At 36.7% G+C, this 15,681-nt stretch overlaps 1 protein-coding gene across 7 annotated transcripts in view; it reads right to left on the bottom strand.

Moving 5' to 3' along the window:
* Positions 1-219: 219 nt before the first annotated feature.
* The window catches only part of arhgap12b (Rho GTPase activating protein 12b), a 75,236-nt gene continuing 59,774 nt past the window's right edge, over positions 220-15,681 (bottom strand). For 2 of the 7 annotated variants that reach the window (XM_079800987.1, XM_079800985.1), the window contains 12 exons: positions 14,891-14,952; positions 12,417-12,498; positions 11,893-12,015; positions 11,026-11,127; positions 10,379-10,477; positions 10,189-10,291; positions 9,997-10,113; positions 8,725-8,823; positions 8,534-8,611; positions 7,831-7,965; positions 6,797-6,902; positions 220-2,021 (listed from right to left, as the gene is read on the bottom strand). In XM_079800987.1, the coding sequence (XP_079657113.1) occupies positions 1,847-2,021; positions 6,797-6,902; positions 7,831-7,965; positions 8,534-8,611; positions 8,725-8,823; positions 9,997-10,113; positions 10,189-10,291; positions 10,379-10,477; positions 11,026-11,127; positions 11,893-12,015; positions 12,417-12,498; positions 14,891-14,952 (1,281 nt within the window). In that variant the 3' untranslated portion in view covers positions 220-1,846. Of the gene's footprint in view, positions 2,022-6,796; positions 6,903-7,830; positions 7,966-8,533; positions 8,612-8,724; positions 8,824-9,996; positions 10,114-10,188; positions 10,292-10,378; positions 10,478-11,025; positions 11,128-11,892; positions 12,016-12,416; positions 12,499-14,890; positions 14,953-15,227; positions 15,300-15,681 lie in introns of all 7 variants that reach the window. The other 5 variants (XM_079800989.1, XM_079800986.1, XM_079800990.1 and 2 more) reach the window with 3 other exon arrangements.

The following is a 15,681-nucleotide window of genomic DNA, read 5'->3' on the forward strand; positions in this document are numbered from 1 at the left end:
TTAATGAGATGAATATTTAGCTAAAGTGTGTATATAACTGTAGAAGAAACATAACCGCTCTGCAAAAATAAACAGGATTTATTTTCGTATTATAAATCACTGTATGAAAAGAAAGGAAACGGTTGATGGTTCCCTGCATCATTTCATATTATCAGTTTCTGCAATATCGAGATGAATGGTGACACATGAACAATGAAAATAAACACTAGACTAATAACTCAGGCATTATCACTTTAATATTATCCATGAGTTTTTGTCTTTTTAATTAGGATTAGACATCAATTTCAGAAATAGCAGTTAGTCTGAAAATTACATTCAAAATGTGCAGTTCACAATGCGTGATGACATCACCCCTCCCATCACTCATTTCCTTCATCCGTACATCAACAATATTAGATCTTTTCACTTGTTATCGACACACAACTTCAAGCCATCACACTTCAACTATTATTGGTAATTTTTTTTTTTTTTTGTACAACAGGGTTCAAGTTCTTGTTGAAGTAGTCTGTATATATGCGTTCTGAATTTCGTTAAAAACAAGACAAAGAAGGCGTTTTCCATGCGTACCTTCAGTTAACACTAACTGCAATATTATTTCCAGTACCATACTGTCAGTTTGTTATCAAGCTGCTTTCCATCCAGGGGCAGAGCAGGAAACCGGAGATTAATATTTTTCTGTATTGATTTGAAACCGTGTAAGGCCTAAATGCCGATATAAGCATCTCACCTTTCTTTTTCCAGTAAGCCTCGGGAGATACAAGGGCGAGAGACGAGCTGTTTTTGAGAGGTCTTGCTTTTAAACTACACAACACATCAGGTTCACATCTGGAAAACAACCTGGTTCTCCGCATACGGTTACACAGTTCGGCACAACACAGTCCATTTATTCCAAGGAAACTACACAGGTTTGACCTCGAGCACGTGAAAGTCCTGATATTTCATTAAAGGGAGGGTCATTTCATTAAAAAGGTTTTTTTTTCTTCTGTTGGATAACACAAAAGAGACGTGATGAGCATGTCTGTTATCCAGTAGCGTGACGTCCTGAAGCAAGAGGCTTTCCAGTAAACTTTAGGGAGGTGCAGATGGAGGGCAAACACTCAGTGGGGGGATTTTTCTCGGAGCCGTTCCCATTTGAAACAAGATTCCTGCCCTAATACTGATTATTAATCATTGTCCATTTGAATCGACCCCATTATCCGTCGGTCAGTAGTCATTGTCAAATAATACTGTCTCCTAATACAGTGCACTTTCAGCTTATTCCACAGGAAAAAAATGAAGAAAACAAAAACTCTGAGTCTGCGAGAGCCCAGATACAAGTCGGACACGTTTCTGAATGAATGAAACCCCAAAATCAGTTTTACTTTTAAACATTTCACTGCAAAAAAACCTCAATCTGGTGAGACTTGAAAGTGTCTGCTCAGTCAGTTTTCATTCTAGTCGTCAATACTGGCTAAGATAAAGTCCATTCCAGTTCCCAGCTTGGGAAAATATTCCAATTTCCCCAAAAAAAGAGTGTATAATGGAAACTAATGACCATCCATAATTGTCCAAAAGTCCATCCAGCTTATTCTAAGCCAAGGAATGACGTTCCAAATGGAAGAAAATGAAAATGTTGTATATCCTCAAAATAAAAATAAAAAACATTAAGTGCATAAATAACCTTCCTGTATTCGTTTTCTTTGCTTATATCCAGTCATCACAGTAAATCCACTCATATGTTTGTTTATATACACTTTTAGGCTTGGTCCACAGCAGTGGTGCGTGTTTGTGCGATGGATATGAGATGTTAAACGTCTGGCATTGTGTTCTCTGGATTGATTCTCAGGTGGTGTCACTTAGAGATGTTCTACCTCCCAAAAATGTTCTCATACTCTAGAAGGATGAGTTCTACAATCTGGTTCTGATAGACCATATGAACCGCCATATTGCCTGTCTCGATCTCCGGCCGCAGAAGGGTTGGGCCGAACACGATAGCCACGCTCTGGGTCGTCATCCTGTTCACCTCGCCGTGATCTATCACTCTGAAAAACAGATCGAGAGAGAGAGTCTGAGAGTGTTGTCTTGCTTTCCTGTAAATTGGTTAAAAATGTAACCATCCTCAACAGCAGAGCTTCATTTTTTTTTCCCGACTAAAGAGCTTCCATTGTCTGACAATCATGAAAGGTGAATTTGTGGCAGGTAAATGCATTTTTGTTTTCTTAACCACGCGCAAAACGATTTACTCCACATTAAAATGACAAATCCTCCCGACGAAAAATGTTTGGGTATTGTGCTTAAATTACATAAATACAGATGCCTTTTCCCTGCAACAGCAAAATGTCAGACCGTAATTTTTCTGGAACGCTATGCCTCCATCCTCCATTTTGAGTTACAGTGGACTGAGAGCCATTTAAATGCAAATGGAGGCAAAGGCAAATGTCATTGTGCGTGTTTGATATAGCAATTACTATTGAGACTCAACGCCGGTCTCAAATTACATTCAGAATTACACAGTAAGGCACATCATACAACAACATGGGGGAAATGATTCACTCTATATGTACAGTGAATATGTTTTCTTTGTTTATTTCCGACTTCATTTTAACTTTGAGTTGATTTAAAGAAACCAGAAGTAAACATACTGAAGGTGTGAAGTGGATGTTCCAACAGCAAACATCAGAACTTGCCTTAAAATGATGTGCATGAACAGACACGTTTGAATAATAGTGTTGTCATTTCAGATTTACAAGAGATTATGGGAATATCTAAGAGATGGCGCGAGGGACACTTTGGCTGCTGTCCTTCACAAGGCTAAGAGCAAAATTTAAGTTAAAAATACAGTAGAAAAGAACAGACCTCGCTAGACTGAATGAGACAACTCCCTAAAGAAAGCCCAGAGTGATTAAAGATTCATGTGACTCTCACCTGCCACTGAGGAAGCAGCTTTATAGCTCATGATTATTTTAAGGTTTGGAATGGATGTGATAACAGAGGTAGAGTTAACAATTTATAGTTATAAAAAGTTGCTTCATAAACCTAAATCGACAAGAAAGATAAAAGAGTAGTTTCAGTGATGGATTAAAGACTGGATTGCTTCTTGAAGCCTGATGCCTAAAAAGACTAGCTAATATACAGTAGGCTACTGTTAAAAAATAAATTAATACTTTTATTCAGCAAGGATGCATTAAATTGATTAAAAGTAACAGTAAAAAGATTCATCATGTTACAAAGATTTTTCTTTCTATAGAAGACTTTGTATTTATTAAAGTATTATGAAAACATATTAAGTAGTACAACTGTTTTCAACATTGATAATTATAAGAATGAGATCATGTGACATGGAAAGCTGAAGTAACAGCTGCTGAAAATTCAGCTTTGCTATTACAGGAATTCATTCAATTGTAAACAATATTATTTATAATTATTTTCAATTGTAAGAATATTTGACAATACTGTTTTTTGACTATTTGGATCAAATAAATACAGTCTTGGTGAACTTAAAGGCACAATATGTAATATGTATTAAAATATCCAAAAAACACTAGAATAATGTTATATATTTTGTTGACTTGTGTACTTGCATCCTCCCAAATGGTTAGAATAAATCCAGAGAAATAAGCAATTCTAACCAGGACACGGACTGTGTCCGTGCGTCACCTATCAATGACATCATACCCGCGTTACCCTCCATTTCCATTTTATTTTGTAGAAATCATGGAAACACCAAAGAAGCTTTAATATAGTATGTGTTTTATTAGACAGGTGAGCAACTGTTAGGATACATTCATCGACATAAAACGAATCATTGTTATATAGCTTAACCAGTGTTAAAAAAGTTACTTTGAAAAGTAATGCATTACAATATTGCGTTACCCCCTTAAAAAGTAACTAATTGAGTTACTTTGTTACTATTTAAGAAAAGTAATGCGGTACGTTACTTTTGCGTTACTTTTTCTCACCTGGGATGGGCTTGTTTTTTGTTTTATAACAAAAAAGTTCTATTTTTGTGCAAATGTAAAAACCTCTTCATACCAAAATTAAAATAATAAGCCTCAGGCTGAGGTAAAAATGCAAATTCACACATGAACAGTAAAGGGCGCAGCTCTGCTGTGCTGCCATTCTGGATAATGGAAGAATAGGACGCAGGAGAAAAAAGTTTTACCAATAAAAACAAAAAATTATTTAATACAATAACCATGTTTTCACGCAACGCAAAGTCAAATAAATGTGAAAAAGTAACTCAGATATTTTGTTGTAAATTTGACAAGTAATACAGTACTTTACTATTTATTTGAAAAAAGTAATCTGATTACGTAACTCAAGTTACTTGTAATGCGTTACCCCCAACACTGAGCTCAACACAGATGATTTATGATTTCATGATTTACCGCGAGTACCATGTTTTACCTCGCCAAATATCGATCTAGCTTACGGCAGTGTGCAACAAGTGTCTCATAGCAGCCGCCAAGTGAATGCACAGAGTAGCATAGAGAGTTATAACATAACTTTCAATACACTCAAATAATGTATCTAATAAGATAACAGCACTGCGTTACCCCACATACCCATGACTGGAAGAAGCGGTATAATAAAAGCTCCACTGGTCTCGAGCTGTGTTTCGCACTTGTCTCTCATTCGCTCCAGCAACCTCGTTCCACTCCAATGTCTTTCAGCCCCACCCTGCTTACTACAGTAACGATAATAAATCTTTAACCTCTTAACTGTCACCCTCCTTTTTGAGAAGTCACGAAAATGCACTATCCAAACTTAAAGGGCTGTAATTCAAGAATGCGTTGGAATATATACCTAAATTGGTCTTGTTTTAAAGAAGACACTCAGCAGATTATTGCTGAAGTGAAAGCATTTAAAAATATGAAAAAGTTATGGAAGTTTAAATTTACTGTAAATGAAAAATACTGTACACTCTAAAAAATGCTGGGTTAAAAACAACCCCAACCCAATTTGGGTTGTTTTTAACCCAGCATTTTTTAGAGTGTACTAAATATTTTTTATAAAATATTTATTTTACCAAAAATGTTTTACTCTAAAATCAAAGCCATATGTCTAACCAAGTTGTGTTCCAAATTTGAAGTTGATATCACAAAAATGTAAGCCCCCATGAGATTTTGTTTAGGCACTATACCAAAAATAGCCACCGGGTGTTACACATTTCATTGATTGTTTTTTAAATACATTTTCCTGTACATTTCTGTCCAAATATCACTTCCATCACAAATATGGAACCTTGAGACTCAGACCTTACCGACGATATGCGTTCTGTCAAGATTTTGATTATAAAGTAGTTAAAGTTAAAATAAATTTTGTAATATGAAACATACAACGCCCACTAGGGGGAGGAGCCTGGTAGAAGAATTTAGAGTACCATTTTTAACGCAATGTCTGATTTCAAAATGGTTTTCACAGGGTGAATTTTGAGTTCGTAAGCTTTCGAATGATACCTAATAATTACTAAAATTTATTATACGAAAAAAAAAAGAGTGCCAGGCCAAGGGGTTAATACATTAGCTCATCTATGAATATGATTTCCGCCCGAGTCCCATCGGATTCTTTTCCACCGACTATTGAGGTGAAGACAACAACTCCCATAATTCCGCAAAATCAAGGCGTCATCAAGCTGCGCCTTTGTTTTGAATAAGCGAAAATTACGGCGGAAATTACATATCGTGCCTTACTGCCTTTAAGAGACTTCTTTAAAAAACAATCAAATAATCTCACTGACCACAACGTTTTAAATGGCAGAGTAATTAATTATGTACACATGTATTTTTTTCAGTTATTTATTGTAGACATAAGTATTTGATCAGATATTCAGAAATCAACCGTTTGGCGTTTTTTTTGTAACGTAAAGCTAATTTTAAAAAAAATAATACATTTTATAAAACTGGTAAATGTAATCTTTATCAAATCTAAAAACTATACATTTTTCATACTAAATTCACTTTAAACGACTGATTTTAGTTTTTAGTGTTTTATTTAATTAGGCAAAAATAGTGCATACATTTATTATCAGCCAGAATTGTAACACCGTTAAAACAAAGTAACAAACAAAGCATGTAAACGTTTTACATGTCAATCAGTCTGTTCCTGTCTAATCGGGCAGGTCTTTTCCAGAATGAGCTGCAAAGAGGACATCACTTTATGCTAATAGTCAACACTAGACGACGTACACTAAAAGAGCATCAGCAACATAACAGTTGCGTTCTCCACATCTGCCGTTTCCTGTGAAGCTCCCAAGGTTGATGTCACAGTCAAGAACTGTTTACACAGGCCGTTAACTAAATTGAATTACATTCCTACTGCATCACAATCACAGACAGCCGCGCCTGGATTAACTACAGCACCTCACACTTTCCTCCACACAGCCCTTCATGTTCTCTCTCTGTCACAGTCTTCTGCTTGCTATATTTCTCAAGTCTCTCTCTGCGGCTTGTGCATCACACACACCCCAGTACCAATGGCAATGCATCAGTAGGATGTGGTGTAGACCCTCCCTCCAGTCTCTTCCTGTCCCACACTCCTGCTCCACATGTCTCTCTCTCTCGCTCTCATAATGATGTAGTTGGCTAGTCTCCAGGTCTGTCCCAGTAATGGATACAGTGAGATAACTCGATAGAGGCTTGCTGTGCAGAGCACCGACCACACCCTCCTCACCTCCAACAATCACACACACCAGCAAGGCCCCAAATCAATAATGAATGATGATGGTTTGGAAAGGAAGGCTTAATAACTCAATTTGACAAATCCATCCGTGCAATAAATGGTTCCATTAAAAACAATGACAGGAGCAGTCCCTTACCTTTTTAGATGTTTAAATAACACTTTCATTGTTTCCTGATTGGGTTTTGGCAACTGTTTGATCAAGTCTTTTATGGATTGGACTCGCTGCTTGTAATCGGAGTGTTCTGAAAATCAAGAAAAAAGCAAAAAAGAGCAGGATTAGGATACTGTTGAGAATGAGATGCCCTGGATAATCCAGCTCTGGGAACTGGAAAAACTATTCCCAAGTCAAACTGCTCCCTCTTGTGGTTGAAGGTTTATTAGTCTTCTGGGTGTATAATAATAAAATCAATGTCCAAACTGTTCCCTTATTAAAAGAGCATCTGAAGAACCCTTTGTACTGTTCAAAGGTTTGGAACCAGTAAGATATACAGTATTTTTAAAATAAATTAATACTTTTATTCAGCAATGATGCATTAAATTGATCAAAAGTGTCAGCACTGGAAATAAAAGCATCACGGTTTCATCAACAATACAACGCAGCAACTGTTTTCAAGATTGATAGCAATAAGAAATGTTTCTTGAGCAGCAAATCAGCATATTATAATGATTTCTGAAGGATCATGTGACTGAAGACTGGAGTAACGATGCTGAATATTCAGCTTTACCATCACAGTAATACATTAAATTTTTAAATATATATAAATATTTTAAACTGCAATATTCCACAATGCAAAATGTAACATTTATAAAAAAATTTACTGTTGGTTTTAGCGTTGGTGAACATTAAAAACTTGCCGACCCCAAACTTTAGAACAGTATCGTACTTCAATAGAAGCAAAAATATTTCATGTTCATTTTACATCATAGCCTTTTTTTAAATATTTTTTTTTTACTATGATTTATTTAGGTTTAAATTTGAGTTTTATCCCAGGATTTCAGATCTCCGGACACAACTGAAAAAAATAATTAAGAAATTGTAAACGTTCAAGAAAAAACTAAATTATTAATTTCTGAGCTGCTCACACATTTGCAGCACAAATGAAGCCTAGTTACATATGTTTGTGAATCAATCAAGTAATCAACTTGTTTAAATAAAATGAAAGAACTCACTTATGGCTTCGACAAAGTCATTAAAGGATGCGTAAGTGAACAGAGGCTCTGGAAGCTCCCGGAAAAACATCTTCAGAGCACCTGTAGTCACGTGGATATCCTCCCATTTACTGTCTTCCAGATTCACCTTTTCATCTGCAGACATATAAACACACCCGTTATACCAATTATACAATTATACAATTATACAAATAAAGCTGCGGGACAGAGCAGATCAGACTGCTATACAAGGAGAAACTTACAGCTAATATACCACTGGATAAAGTACGAGTCATTTTTCTGTCCGACTCTTTGAAGGTCTTCATTTTAATTTTAGCTATCTTGTTGTAGGCTTTTGCCATTATTTCTATACACTTTTTAATTTATTTTTATTTCAGTTTTTAGTCATTTTAGTACTTCAACTTGTTTTATTTTAGTTAGATTTCTAATGATCTAATATATATATATATATATATATATATATATATATATATATATATATATATATATATATATATATATATATATATATATATATATATATATATATATATATATATATATATATATTTTTTTTTTTTTTTTTTTTTTTTTCATATCAGCTTTATTTCAAATGACTGGAAAAAATTATATTTTTAATGAACAATAACAATGATGTGTGAGACCTGTTTGCGAGATTGTATCATTTTACAAAACTGCATAAACAAAAAAAAATAATCCATACCATGATTGACGGCAAAGCGCAATTTCTGTATGACAGCCAGATTCCCACTGACTCTGTACAAGCCATCGACATTTAAGCCTGAGAAAAAGATTCAGAGAAATGAGACAGGAAATGGATGTAGTCTGAGAATGACAACTCGAAGAGTGTATTAATAAATCAAATCACAATCAATGAAACAAACACATAAGTACCTGTATTCTCCACATGCTCAATGCACATCTTGACAAAATTAGGCACTGAAGTGCCTTCTCTCTGACACAGGGCAGTCAAACTGCAGCCTAACACTTGATCTGAGAACAGACAGGAGGGTTACCAGAGATGTCTTCAAACAGAACCACTTCCTCTTTATGTAGATCATTCACAAATGCTTAAAAGGGTTAGTTCACCCAAAAATGAAAATTAGTCCATGATTTACTGACCCTCAAGTCATCCTACGTGTATATGACATTCTTCTTTCAGACGTATAAAATCAGAGTCATATTAAAAATGTCCTGGCTCTTCCAAGCTTTATAATGGCAGTGAATTGTTGGAGTCCATAAAAGTGCATCAATCCATCATATAACTGCTCCACACGGCTTTGGTGGGTTAATAAAGTCCTTCTGAAGCAAAGTGGTGCGTTTGTGTAAGAAAAATATCCATATTTAAAACTTTATAGACTATCAAGTCGACTTACGGTGAAAGAGTAACCCTTGACGCATGCGTATTGATGAACGCAGAAGCGCAGAGGATAGAGTAAAACAAAACACCAGTCATGAATTTGAAATCTAAAACGAGAAATGGCGGAGGATTTCGATATAAGAGAAGAGGGGCTTGAGTTTGTTGCCCAACCCTATCCACGAGAGGCGTCAAAGCTTGCGATGCTCCTGTACATCGTGTCAGGGGACACTCTTTTAGTGCAAGTCAACTGCGTACCGCTGACCGCCGGAAGCTAGTTATTTTAGTCTATAAAGTTAAATATGGATTTAAATGTGGAGCAGTTATATGATAGATAGATGCACTTTTATGGACTTATGAGCCAACACCATTATAAAGCTTGGAAGAGCCAGGACATTTTTAATTTAATTCTGATTTTATTCGTCTGAAAGAAGAATGTTACATACACCTAGGTTGACTTAAGGGTGTGTAATTCATGGGCTAATTTTCATTTTTGGGTGAACTAACCCTATAAATGGATAGTTCACCCAAAAATTAACATTCTGTCATTAATTGAAATCTGAGTGCTTTCTATACTCTCCATTGACAGTCTACAAAACTACCACTTTGACGCTTCAAAAAGTTAATAAAGAGATTGTCAATCTAATCCATATGAATTGAGTTGTTTAGTCCAAATTTTCTGAAGAGACACGATCGGATTTGGAACAACATGAGGGCAAATTGAGTAAATTATAATTGAATTTTCGTTTTTGGGTGACTAACCCTTTAAGCTCCTAATAGCTGTATGCACTGATATCAGGGGATGTTACCTTTGATATAGCCTTTGTCCCTGACAGCCTGTAAGGTTGGTCTCCGTGTGAGGAACTTCTTCAGCTTCACTCTGGTCTTCTTCTGTTCAGACGACTCCATACTGGAGTTCTTCACTTCTGCACAAACACACAGGTGTGTCACAAACCCTATTTGTAATTATGATTTATTTTACAAATGTTTGTCTTCTGTACCTCTGCTTTTCTTTGAGTCTCTGGGGTCTTTCTCTCTGTCGTGTTTCTCAGATCCAGGAGACTCAGGCATGTCCTCTTCAATGGCTTCATCAGACTCCCAAGCCTACAACACATGCACCGTCATTACAACGTGATTTTGAACAGTTTATTTCATATTTTTGCACTGTGTTGTGTGTGTATTTTTACTCACATGTGTGTTGATGGTCTCAGAAAGTGCTCTGAACCAGTCATTAATAACACTGTCAATCTCAGACTGAATCAGCAGCTCTGTGCCCACTCGTGTCTTCAGCTGCCGGGGTTCAAAGTTCACATCAGGTCAGTGGGATCATATTAGGCAAAGGCAGGTGTCAGGACAGATTCAGTTACAGTATGAAATAGAAGTTAATCTGTTATGAACTATTATTATAAATGTACAGTTGCTATGTGCAATTATGCTGATGTAACTTTAACTGTATTACAGTACCTGATACCAGATTTTCATTACTAATAACTCTGCTAATATCTAACACCTGCTAAAAAAATTGATAATTAATAAATCAGCTATTTGTTTACCACTGTTGTCTTATAGTATCGCTGTTGCCATTAAATAAAAAAACATGTCTTATAAAAATAATAAGCCAGTAATGGTTAAATTACTGTGTGATACAGTCATTTTTCCAGGGTTAAGAGTCCTAAGCACTGTAAAAACAAACTGTACCTCATGGCTTATTGCTTTATCTTCTACTAATATGTCAGGAAAAGGGCTTCGTAATTTAACCATAAATGTCAAAACGAAAAGTATTTACAACGATGTTGAATATTAAGAGACATTCAGAGGTAACATTATCTGAATCTCACCTCAATTACATGTTTCTTGCTGGACTTTTCTTTGGATGCCCACTCGACCGAACCTCCTCGGAGGTCCACGGTGAATTCCGGTTTGGACTGGTTGCCTCCAAACTTTAATAACAAAGATAAATGAAACCGCTCAGTTTAAATCTGGCCCCTCTTCATTAATGAATCATCTTATGCGAGTTATTTAGGATTCTGTTTAGTCCAGTGCTGTTAAACACGAGCGATATTTTTGTTCCTGTTCAAAAGCGAGTTACAGAGCACGCTACATTTTAACTGTGAATTAGTTCTGGGTGCCAGGGAAAGTACACTAATAGGTTAGACTTGAATATTAAATGCACAATGCACACGCTTCACGGTTTTATCATTTATGGCACAGGTTCGCAAAGAGCATTCCCATATTTTGCTTTGCGCAATGTTAAGTCCACTTTGTATGTTGTGATAAAACAGATACATAGCATAAAATAAATGATTCAGATGCATGCCAGCAAACAAGGTTCTAATTTATTAACTGTTATTTGACATTGTTTTAAATTCACCCTCTCTTGCAGAGGAACTGACTTCAAGCACATAGCAGGGGGCGATAAGTGTGGCACACAGGCAGAAAGTAGGACGTGCACAAATAAAATGGGAGACAAGCTGCCCTGCTCAGCTGATCTCAGAACAGCTCTGCATCACATAACTTGAATGAACTTATAATTATTTAAATAATGAAATGAAATGATATCAAATACCAAACATTTCTAAAACTGCATCCTATTTGAAACCATCTAAAGAATTTTAAATCAAATTAGTCATCTTTAATCTATGCAAAACTGTTCCTAGATCAGCACAGAGGGCACATTCATTCAGTTCAGAGAGGCTGACACATACAGAAGGAGCCCGGCCGCGTCTACAGTGCGTATAGGACACTGCAGGCCGGGGTTTAATCGAACGCTTCCAGTTACTTAGCAATGAAAGGAGGAGCTCAGGAAAGGAACCATTGCGGCAGTACGACTTTGAAGAGACAGAGAAGAGATGAAAGAAAGGAAAAGAACATAAAGAGAGTGATGATGCATGAAAACACACTCACAACACACATGGGAGATATAAACGAAGGAGAGAGGTACAAATTGACAAGAGAGCTAATATTTATTATATGTAAAAGCATCCAGGCATCTTTTTGTTCACTCTTGCTGAGCACTGAATGTGGATGCAGTTTGCTCAGTATACTCTTGCAGGCAAATTTGAGGCAGACTACGGAGGGGCCTGGCAGTATTCAAAGCGTGTCAATTGAAATTACGCTGGCAACTGTTACTACAGACAAACAAGGTCAAATACACTGAAGTATTTTGAAGAGGAAAATTCCACATTTGCCCCAGAGGAATAGGCCATTGTAACCTGGCATAAATACATACCCAGCTGGTGCCGCTGCCCTGACCCTTTGCAAAGAGTAAAGAGGATCCCTGCAGGACAGTCCAGGTGGAGGCCCAATTCTTCCTGCAGGACAACAAAACAATAAGAGCATCTGTGTCACTATTCTAAAGATCAAATGAGAAATTTTAAATGCCCTTATTATGCTATGTTAAAGAATCCTTATTTTGTAAAACCAACAATCAGTCCTTCCAGAAAAATGCGGCTTTTTTGTGATTGTTGCAAAAATCCTTGATTATGCAGCACGTTTTATTAAAAAATGTGATGGAAAATGCGAGATATTTATGCAATTTTATGCAATAAAATTGCGGGAACTTGCAAAAACTGCGGTTTGATGAAAAAGAGAAAAAAAGCACTACATCACAGAAAGTGCTGGGAATATTTAAGTTCTCATCTTGTTTTATTGAAGACCTTAATAAACACATGGCTCAAATTTACAAAACATTGAGTCAAACAACTTCTGTAGCTTTACAAAAGGAATATACTACAACTTCTGAAAAAATGAATACATTTGAGTGCTTCCAATGCACAAAGTGCAATCTCTTAAAGGGTTAGTTCACCCAAAAATGAAAATTCTGTCATTAATGACTTCCCCTCTTGTCGTTGGACACCCGTAAGACCTCCGTTCATCTTCGGAACACAAATTAAGATATTTTAGTTGAAATCCGATGGCTCAGAAAGGCCCTGTGCACTGCACTGTTCACTCTCAAGACCCATAAAAGGTACTAAAGACGTCGTTACAAAGTCCATCTCACTACAGTGGTTCTACAATAACTTTATGAAGCGACGAGAATAGTTTTTGTGCTAAAACCTAAATAACGACTTATATAGTGATGACCGATTTCAAAAAACAGCATCATGAAGCTTCGAAACTTTATGAATCAGCGAGTCGATTCATGATTCGGATCGCGTGTCAAACCACCAAACTGCTCAAATCACGTGACTTTGGCGATCCAAACCGCTGAATCGACTCACTGATTTATCATTTACGCTGCGAAAGTGCGGCGTATTTGAAAAAATGCGGCCCCCGCATAAATATGCGGACTTTGGCTGATTATGCATTAAATCATGCGATCGCATAATCGTGTTTTTCTGGAGGGACTGTACAATAGGTTTTCATGCATCTGAGGTAAAAAAAAAACACACATTTTCTCATAATATACATCGCAGCATCACCTCTTTTCTCACAGTGTCTGAGACGGCTTAATCAAGGATCAATCCCTTTTTACTCTGCTCTGATTGATCAGTCTGTTCATAGTACAGAATGTGTCGGAAACAAAACGTCCGTTACCATATTTAATAATTTATAATTTGTTACATTTATATAGCGCTTTTCTAGGCACTCAAAGTGCTTTACATGGAAGGAGATGTGCAGCATCCACCTGGATGATGCGACAGCAGCCATATTGCGCCAGAACGCCCACCACACACCAGTTTATGGTGGAGAGGAGACCGAGTGATGAAGCCAATCAGTATATGGAGATTATTAGGAGGCCATGATGGACAGAGGCCAGTGGGCAAATTTGACCAGGATGCCGGGGTTACACCCCTACTCTTTATCGAAGGACATCCCGGGATTTTTAATGACCACAGAGAGTCAGGACCTCGGTTTAACGTCTCATCCGAAGGACGGTGCTTATTGACAGTATAGTGTCCCCATCACTATACTGGGGTGTTAGGACCCACACAGACCACAGGGTGAGCACCCCCTGCTGGTCTCACTAACACCTCTACCAGCAGCAACCTAGTTTTTCCCAGTTGGTCTCCCATTCAGGTACTGACCATGCTCAGCCCTGCTTAGCTTCAGTGGGAAACCAGTCTTGGGCTACAGGGTGATATGGCTGCTGGCAATATTTGAATTTCAGCTCCGGAAGCTTCCTCGGCACTTGTATACAGTGATATGAACAGTTTCAATTGTATCAAGTCAAACTCAAATCCTCGTCTTTTGAAAGTGCATGCTAAGTGGATTCGCTTTCACAGTGCAGAAAACAGCGTTTCTCGGCATGTCGACAACATGAACCAAACTCTTCCAGTCTCAGCTACAACTACAGTGTTTGAGGGTTGGTCAAAGCAGACGTTCGCGAGCAGCCAATGAAGACCATAGGCTGCCATTATACAAATGTGTTATAAAACTGCATAGTCAATTATTAACTCATTTTTGGCAATTCAGATCTTTTGCATTCACAAACAGCTACATTACATACTACATTAAAGGTAACATTCGAAAATAAAACATAATAGGGGCACTTTAATGACCAATGCTTACATTTTTCAATTGAGCACAATTCATTCTTTGTAGCATCAACCAATATTAGAGGCCACAAAAAGTTATTTTAAGAACTTTTTTCTTTTAAGAAAAAAATCCTGCATAATGCATAAATATTATTACTATTTTAGTGTATCTATTTCCCCATACCTATTTAAGATAAATGGCAATACTCAGCGATGCATTGTTTACCTGACTTTCTTGCCATGTTCAGTGATCTTGGTGACATTGAGAACACCACACTTTTCTGAGGGCTACAGAAAGGAGAAAAATGAATACAAATTAAAAGAAACAAAAAAACCATTAAAGGGAAAACGATTAAATAAAAAGTAAATAAGAATACTGTACATTATTACCTATTATGATAATGATTATAATACTATAGAGTATTAATTATTATTATTAGCAGTAGAATTTAAATTAGGCAATTTAAATTGCATTGTTAGTTCTGATGACAACATGCATTTAAAAGAGAACTGAATGTTAATACACCGAAAAGGCACATTCACAGGTTATTGGTTATACTAACGGTAGAGGGGTGTTTTGGTGAAGAGGGGCAGGAGTCTGATTCAGGAGAGTTGTGTTTGGCAATTACAGACTCCTGCAAGTCATAAAGCAGAAAACGTGCAGTGTTAAACATTCAGAGCAGAGAGGGTTAGAGGATGAATACAAAAAGAGGTTAGATCCATTCTGAAGTTAGTTAAGAATTTCCTAAGAGGAAAAAGGCTGGTGACAGACAATGGTCAGAATCACTGTTATCTCAAGTTTTGATGTGCCATGAATGATTTGTAAGGACTTGGACTAGATGATGACATGTTAGTAATAAAATAAGTTAGTATAAAGGCAGCAGATGCAAGCATACAAGACATAAGCACACATACTGTATGTGCACACCCAGATTTCATCAAAATCATGAAGTACACATTTTGAGCAGGTTTCGATCAACTCAAACTGATTTATTTCCTTGATTCGCTTGAAAACAC

Source organism: Gobio gobio, assembly GCF_949357685.1.
Source record: "Gobio gobio genome assembly, chromosome: 20".
Taxonomy (NCBI): Eukaryota; Metazoa; Chordata; class Actinopteri; order Cypriniformes; family Gobionidae; genus Gobio; species Gobio gobio.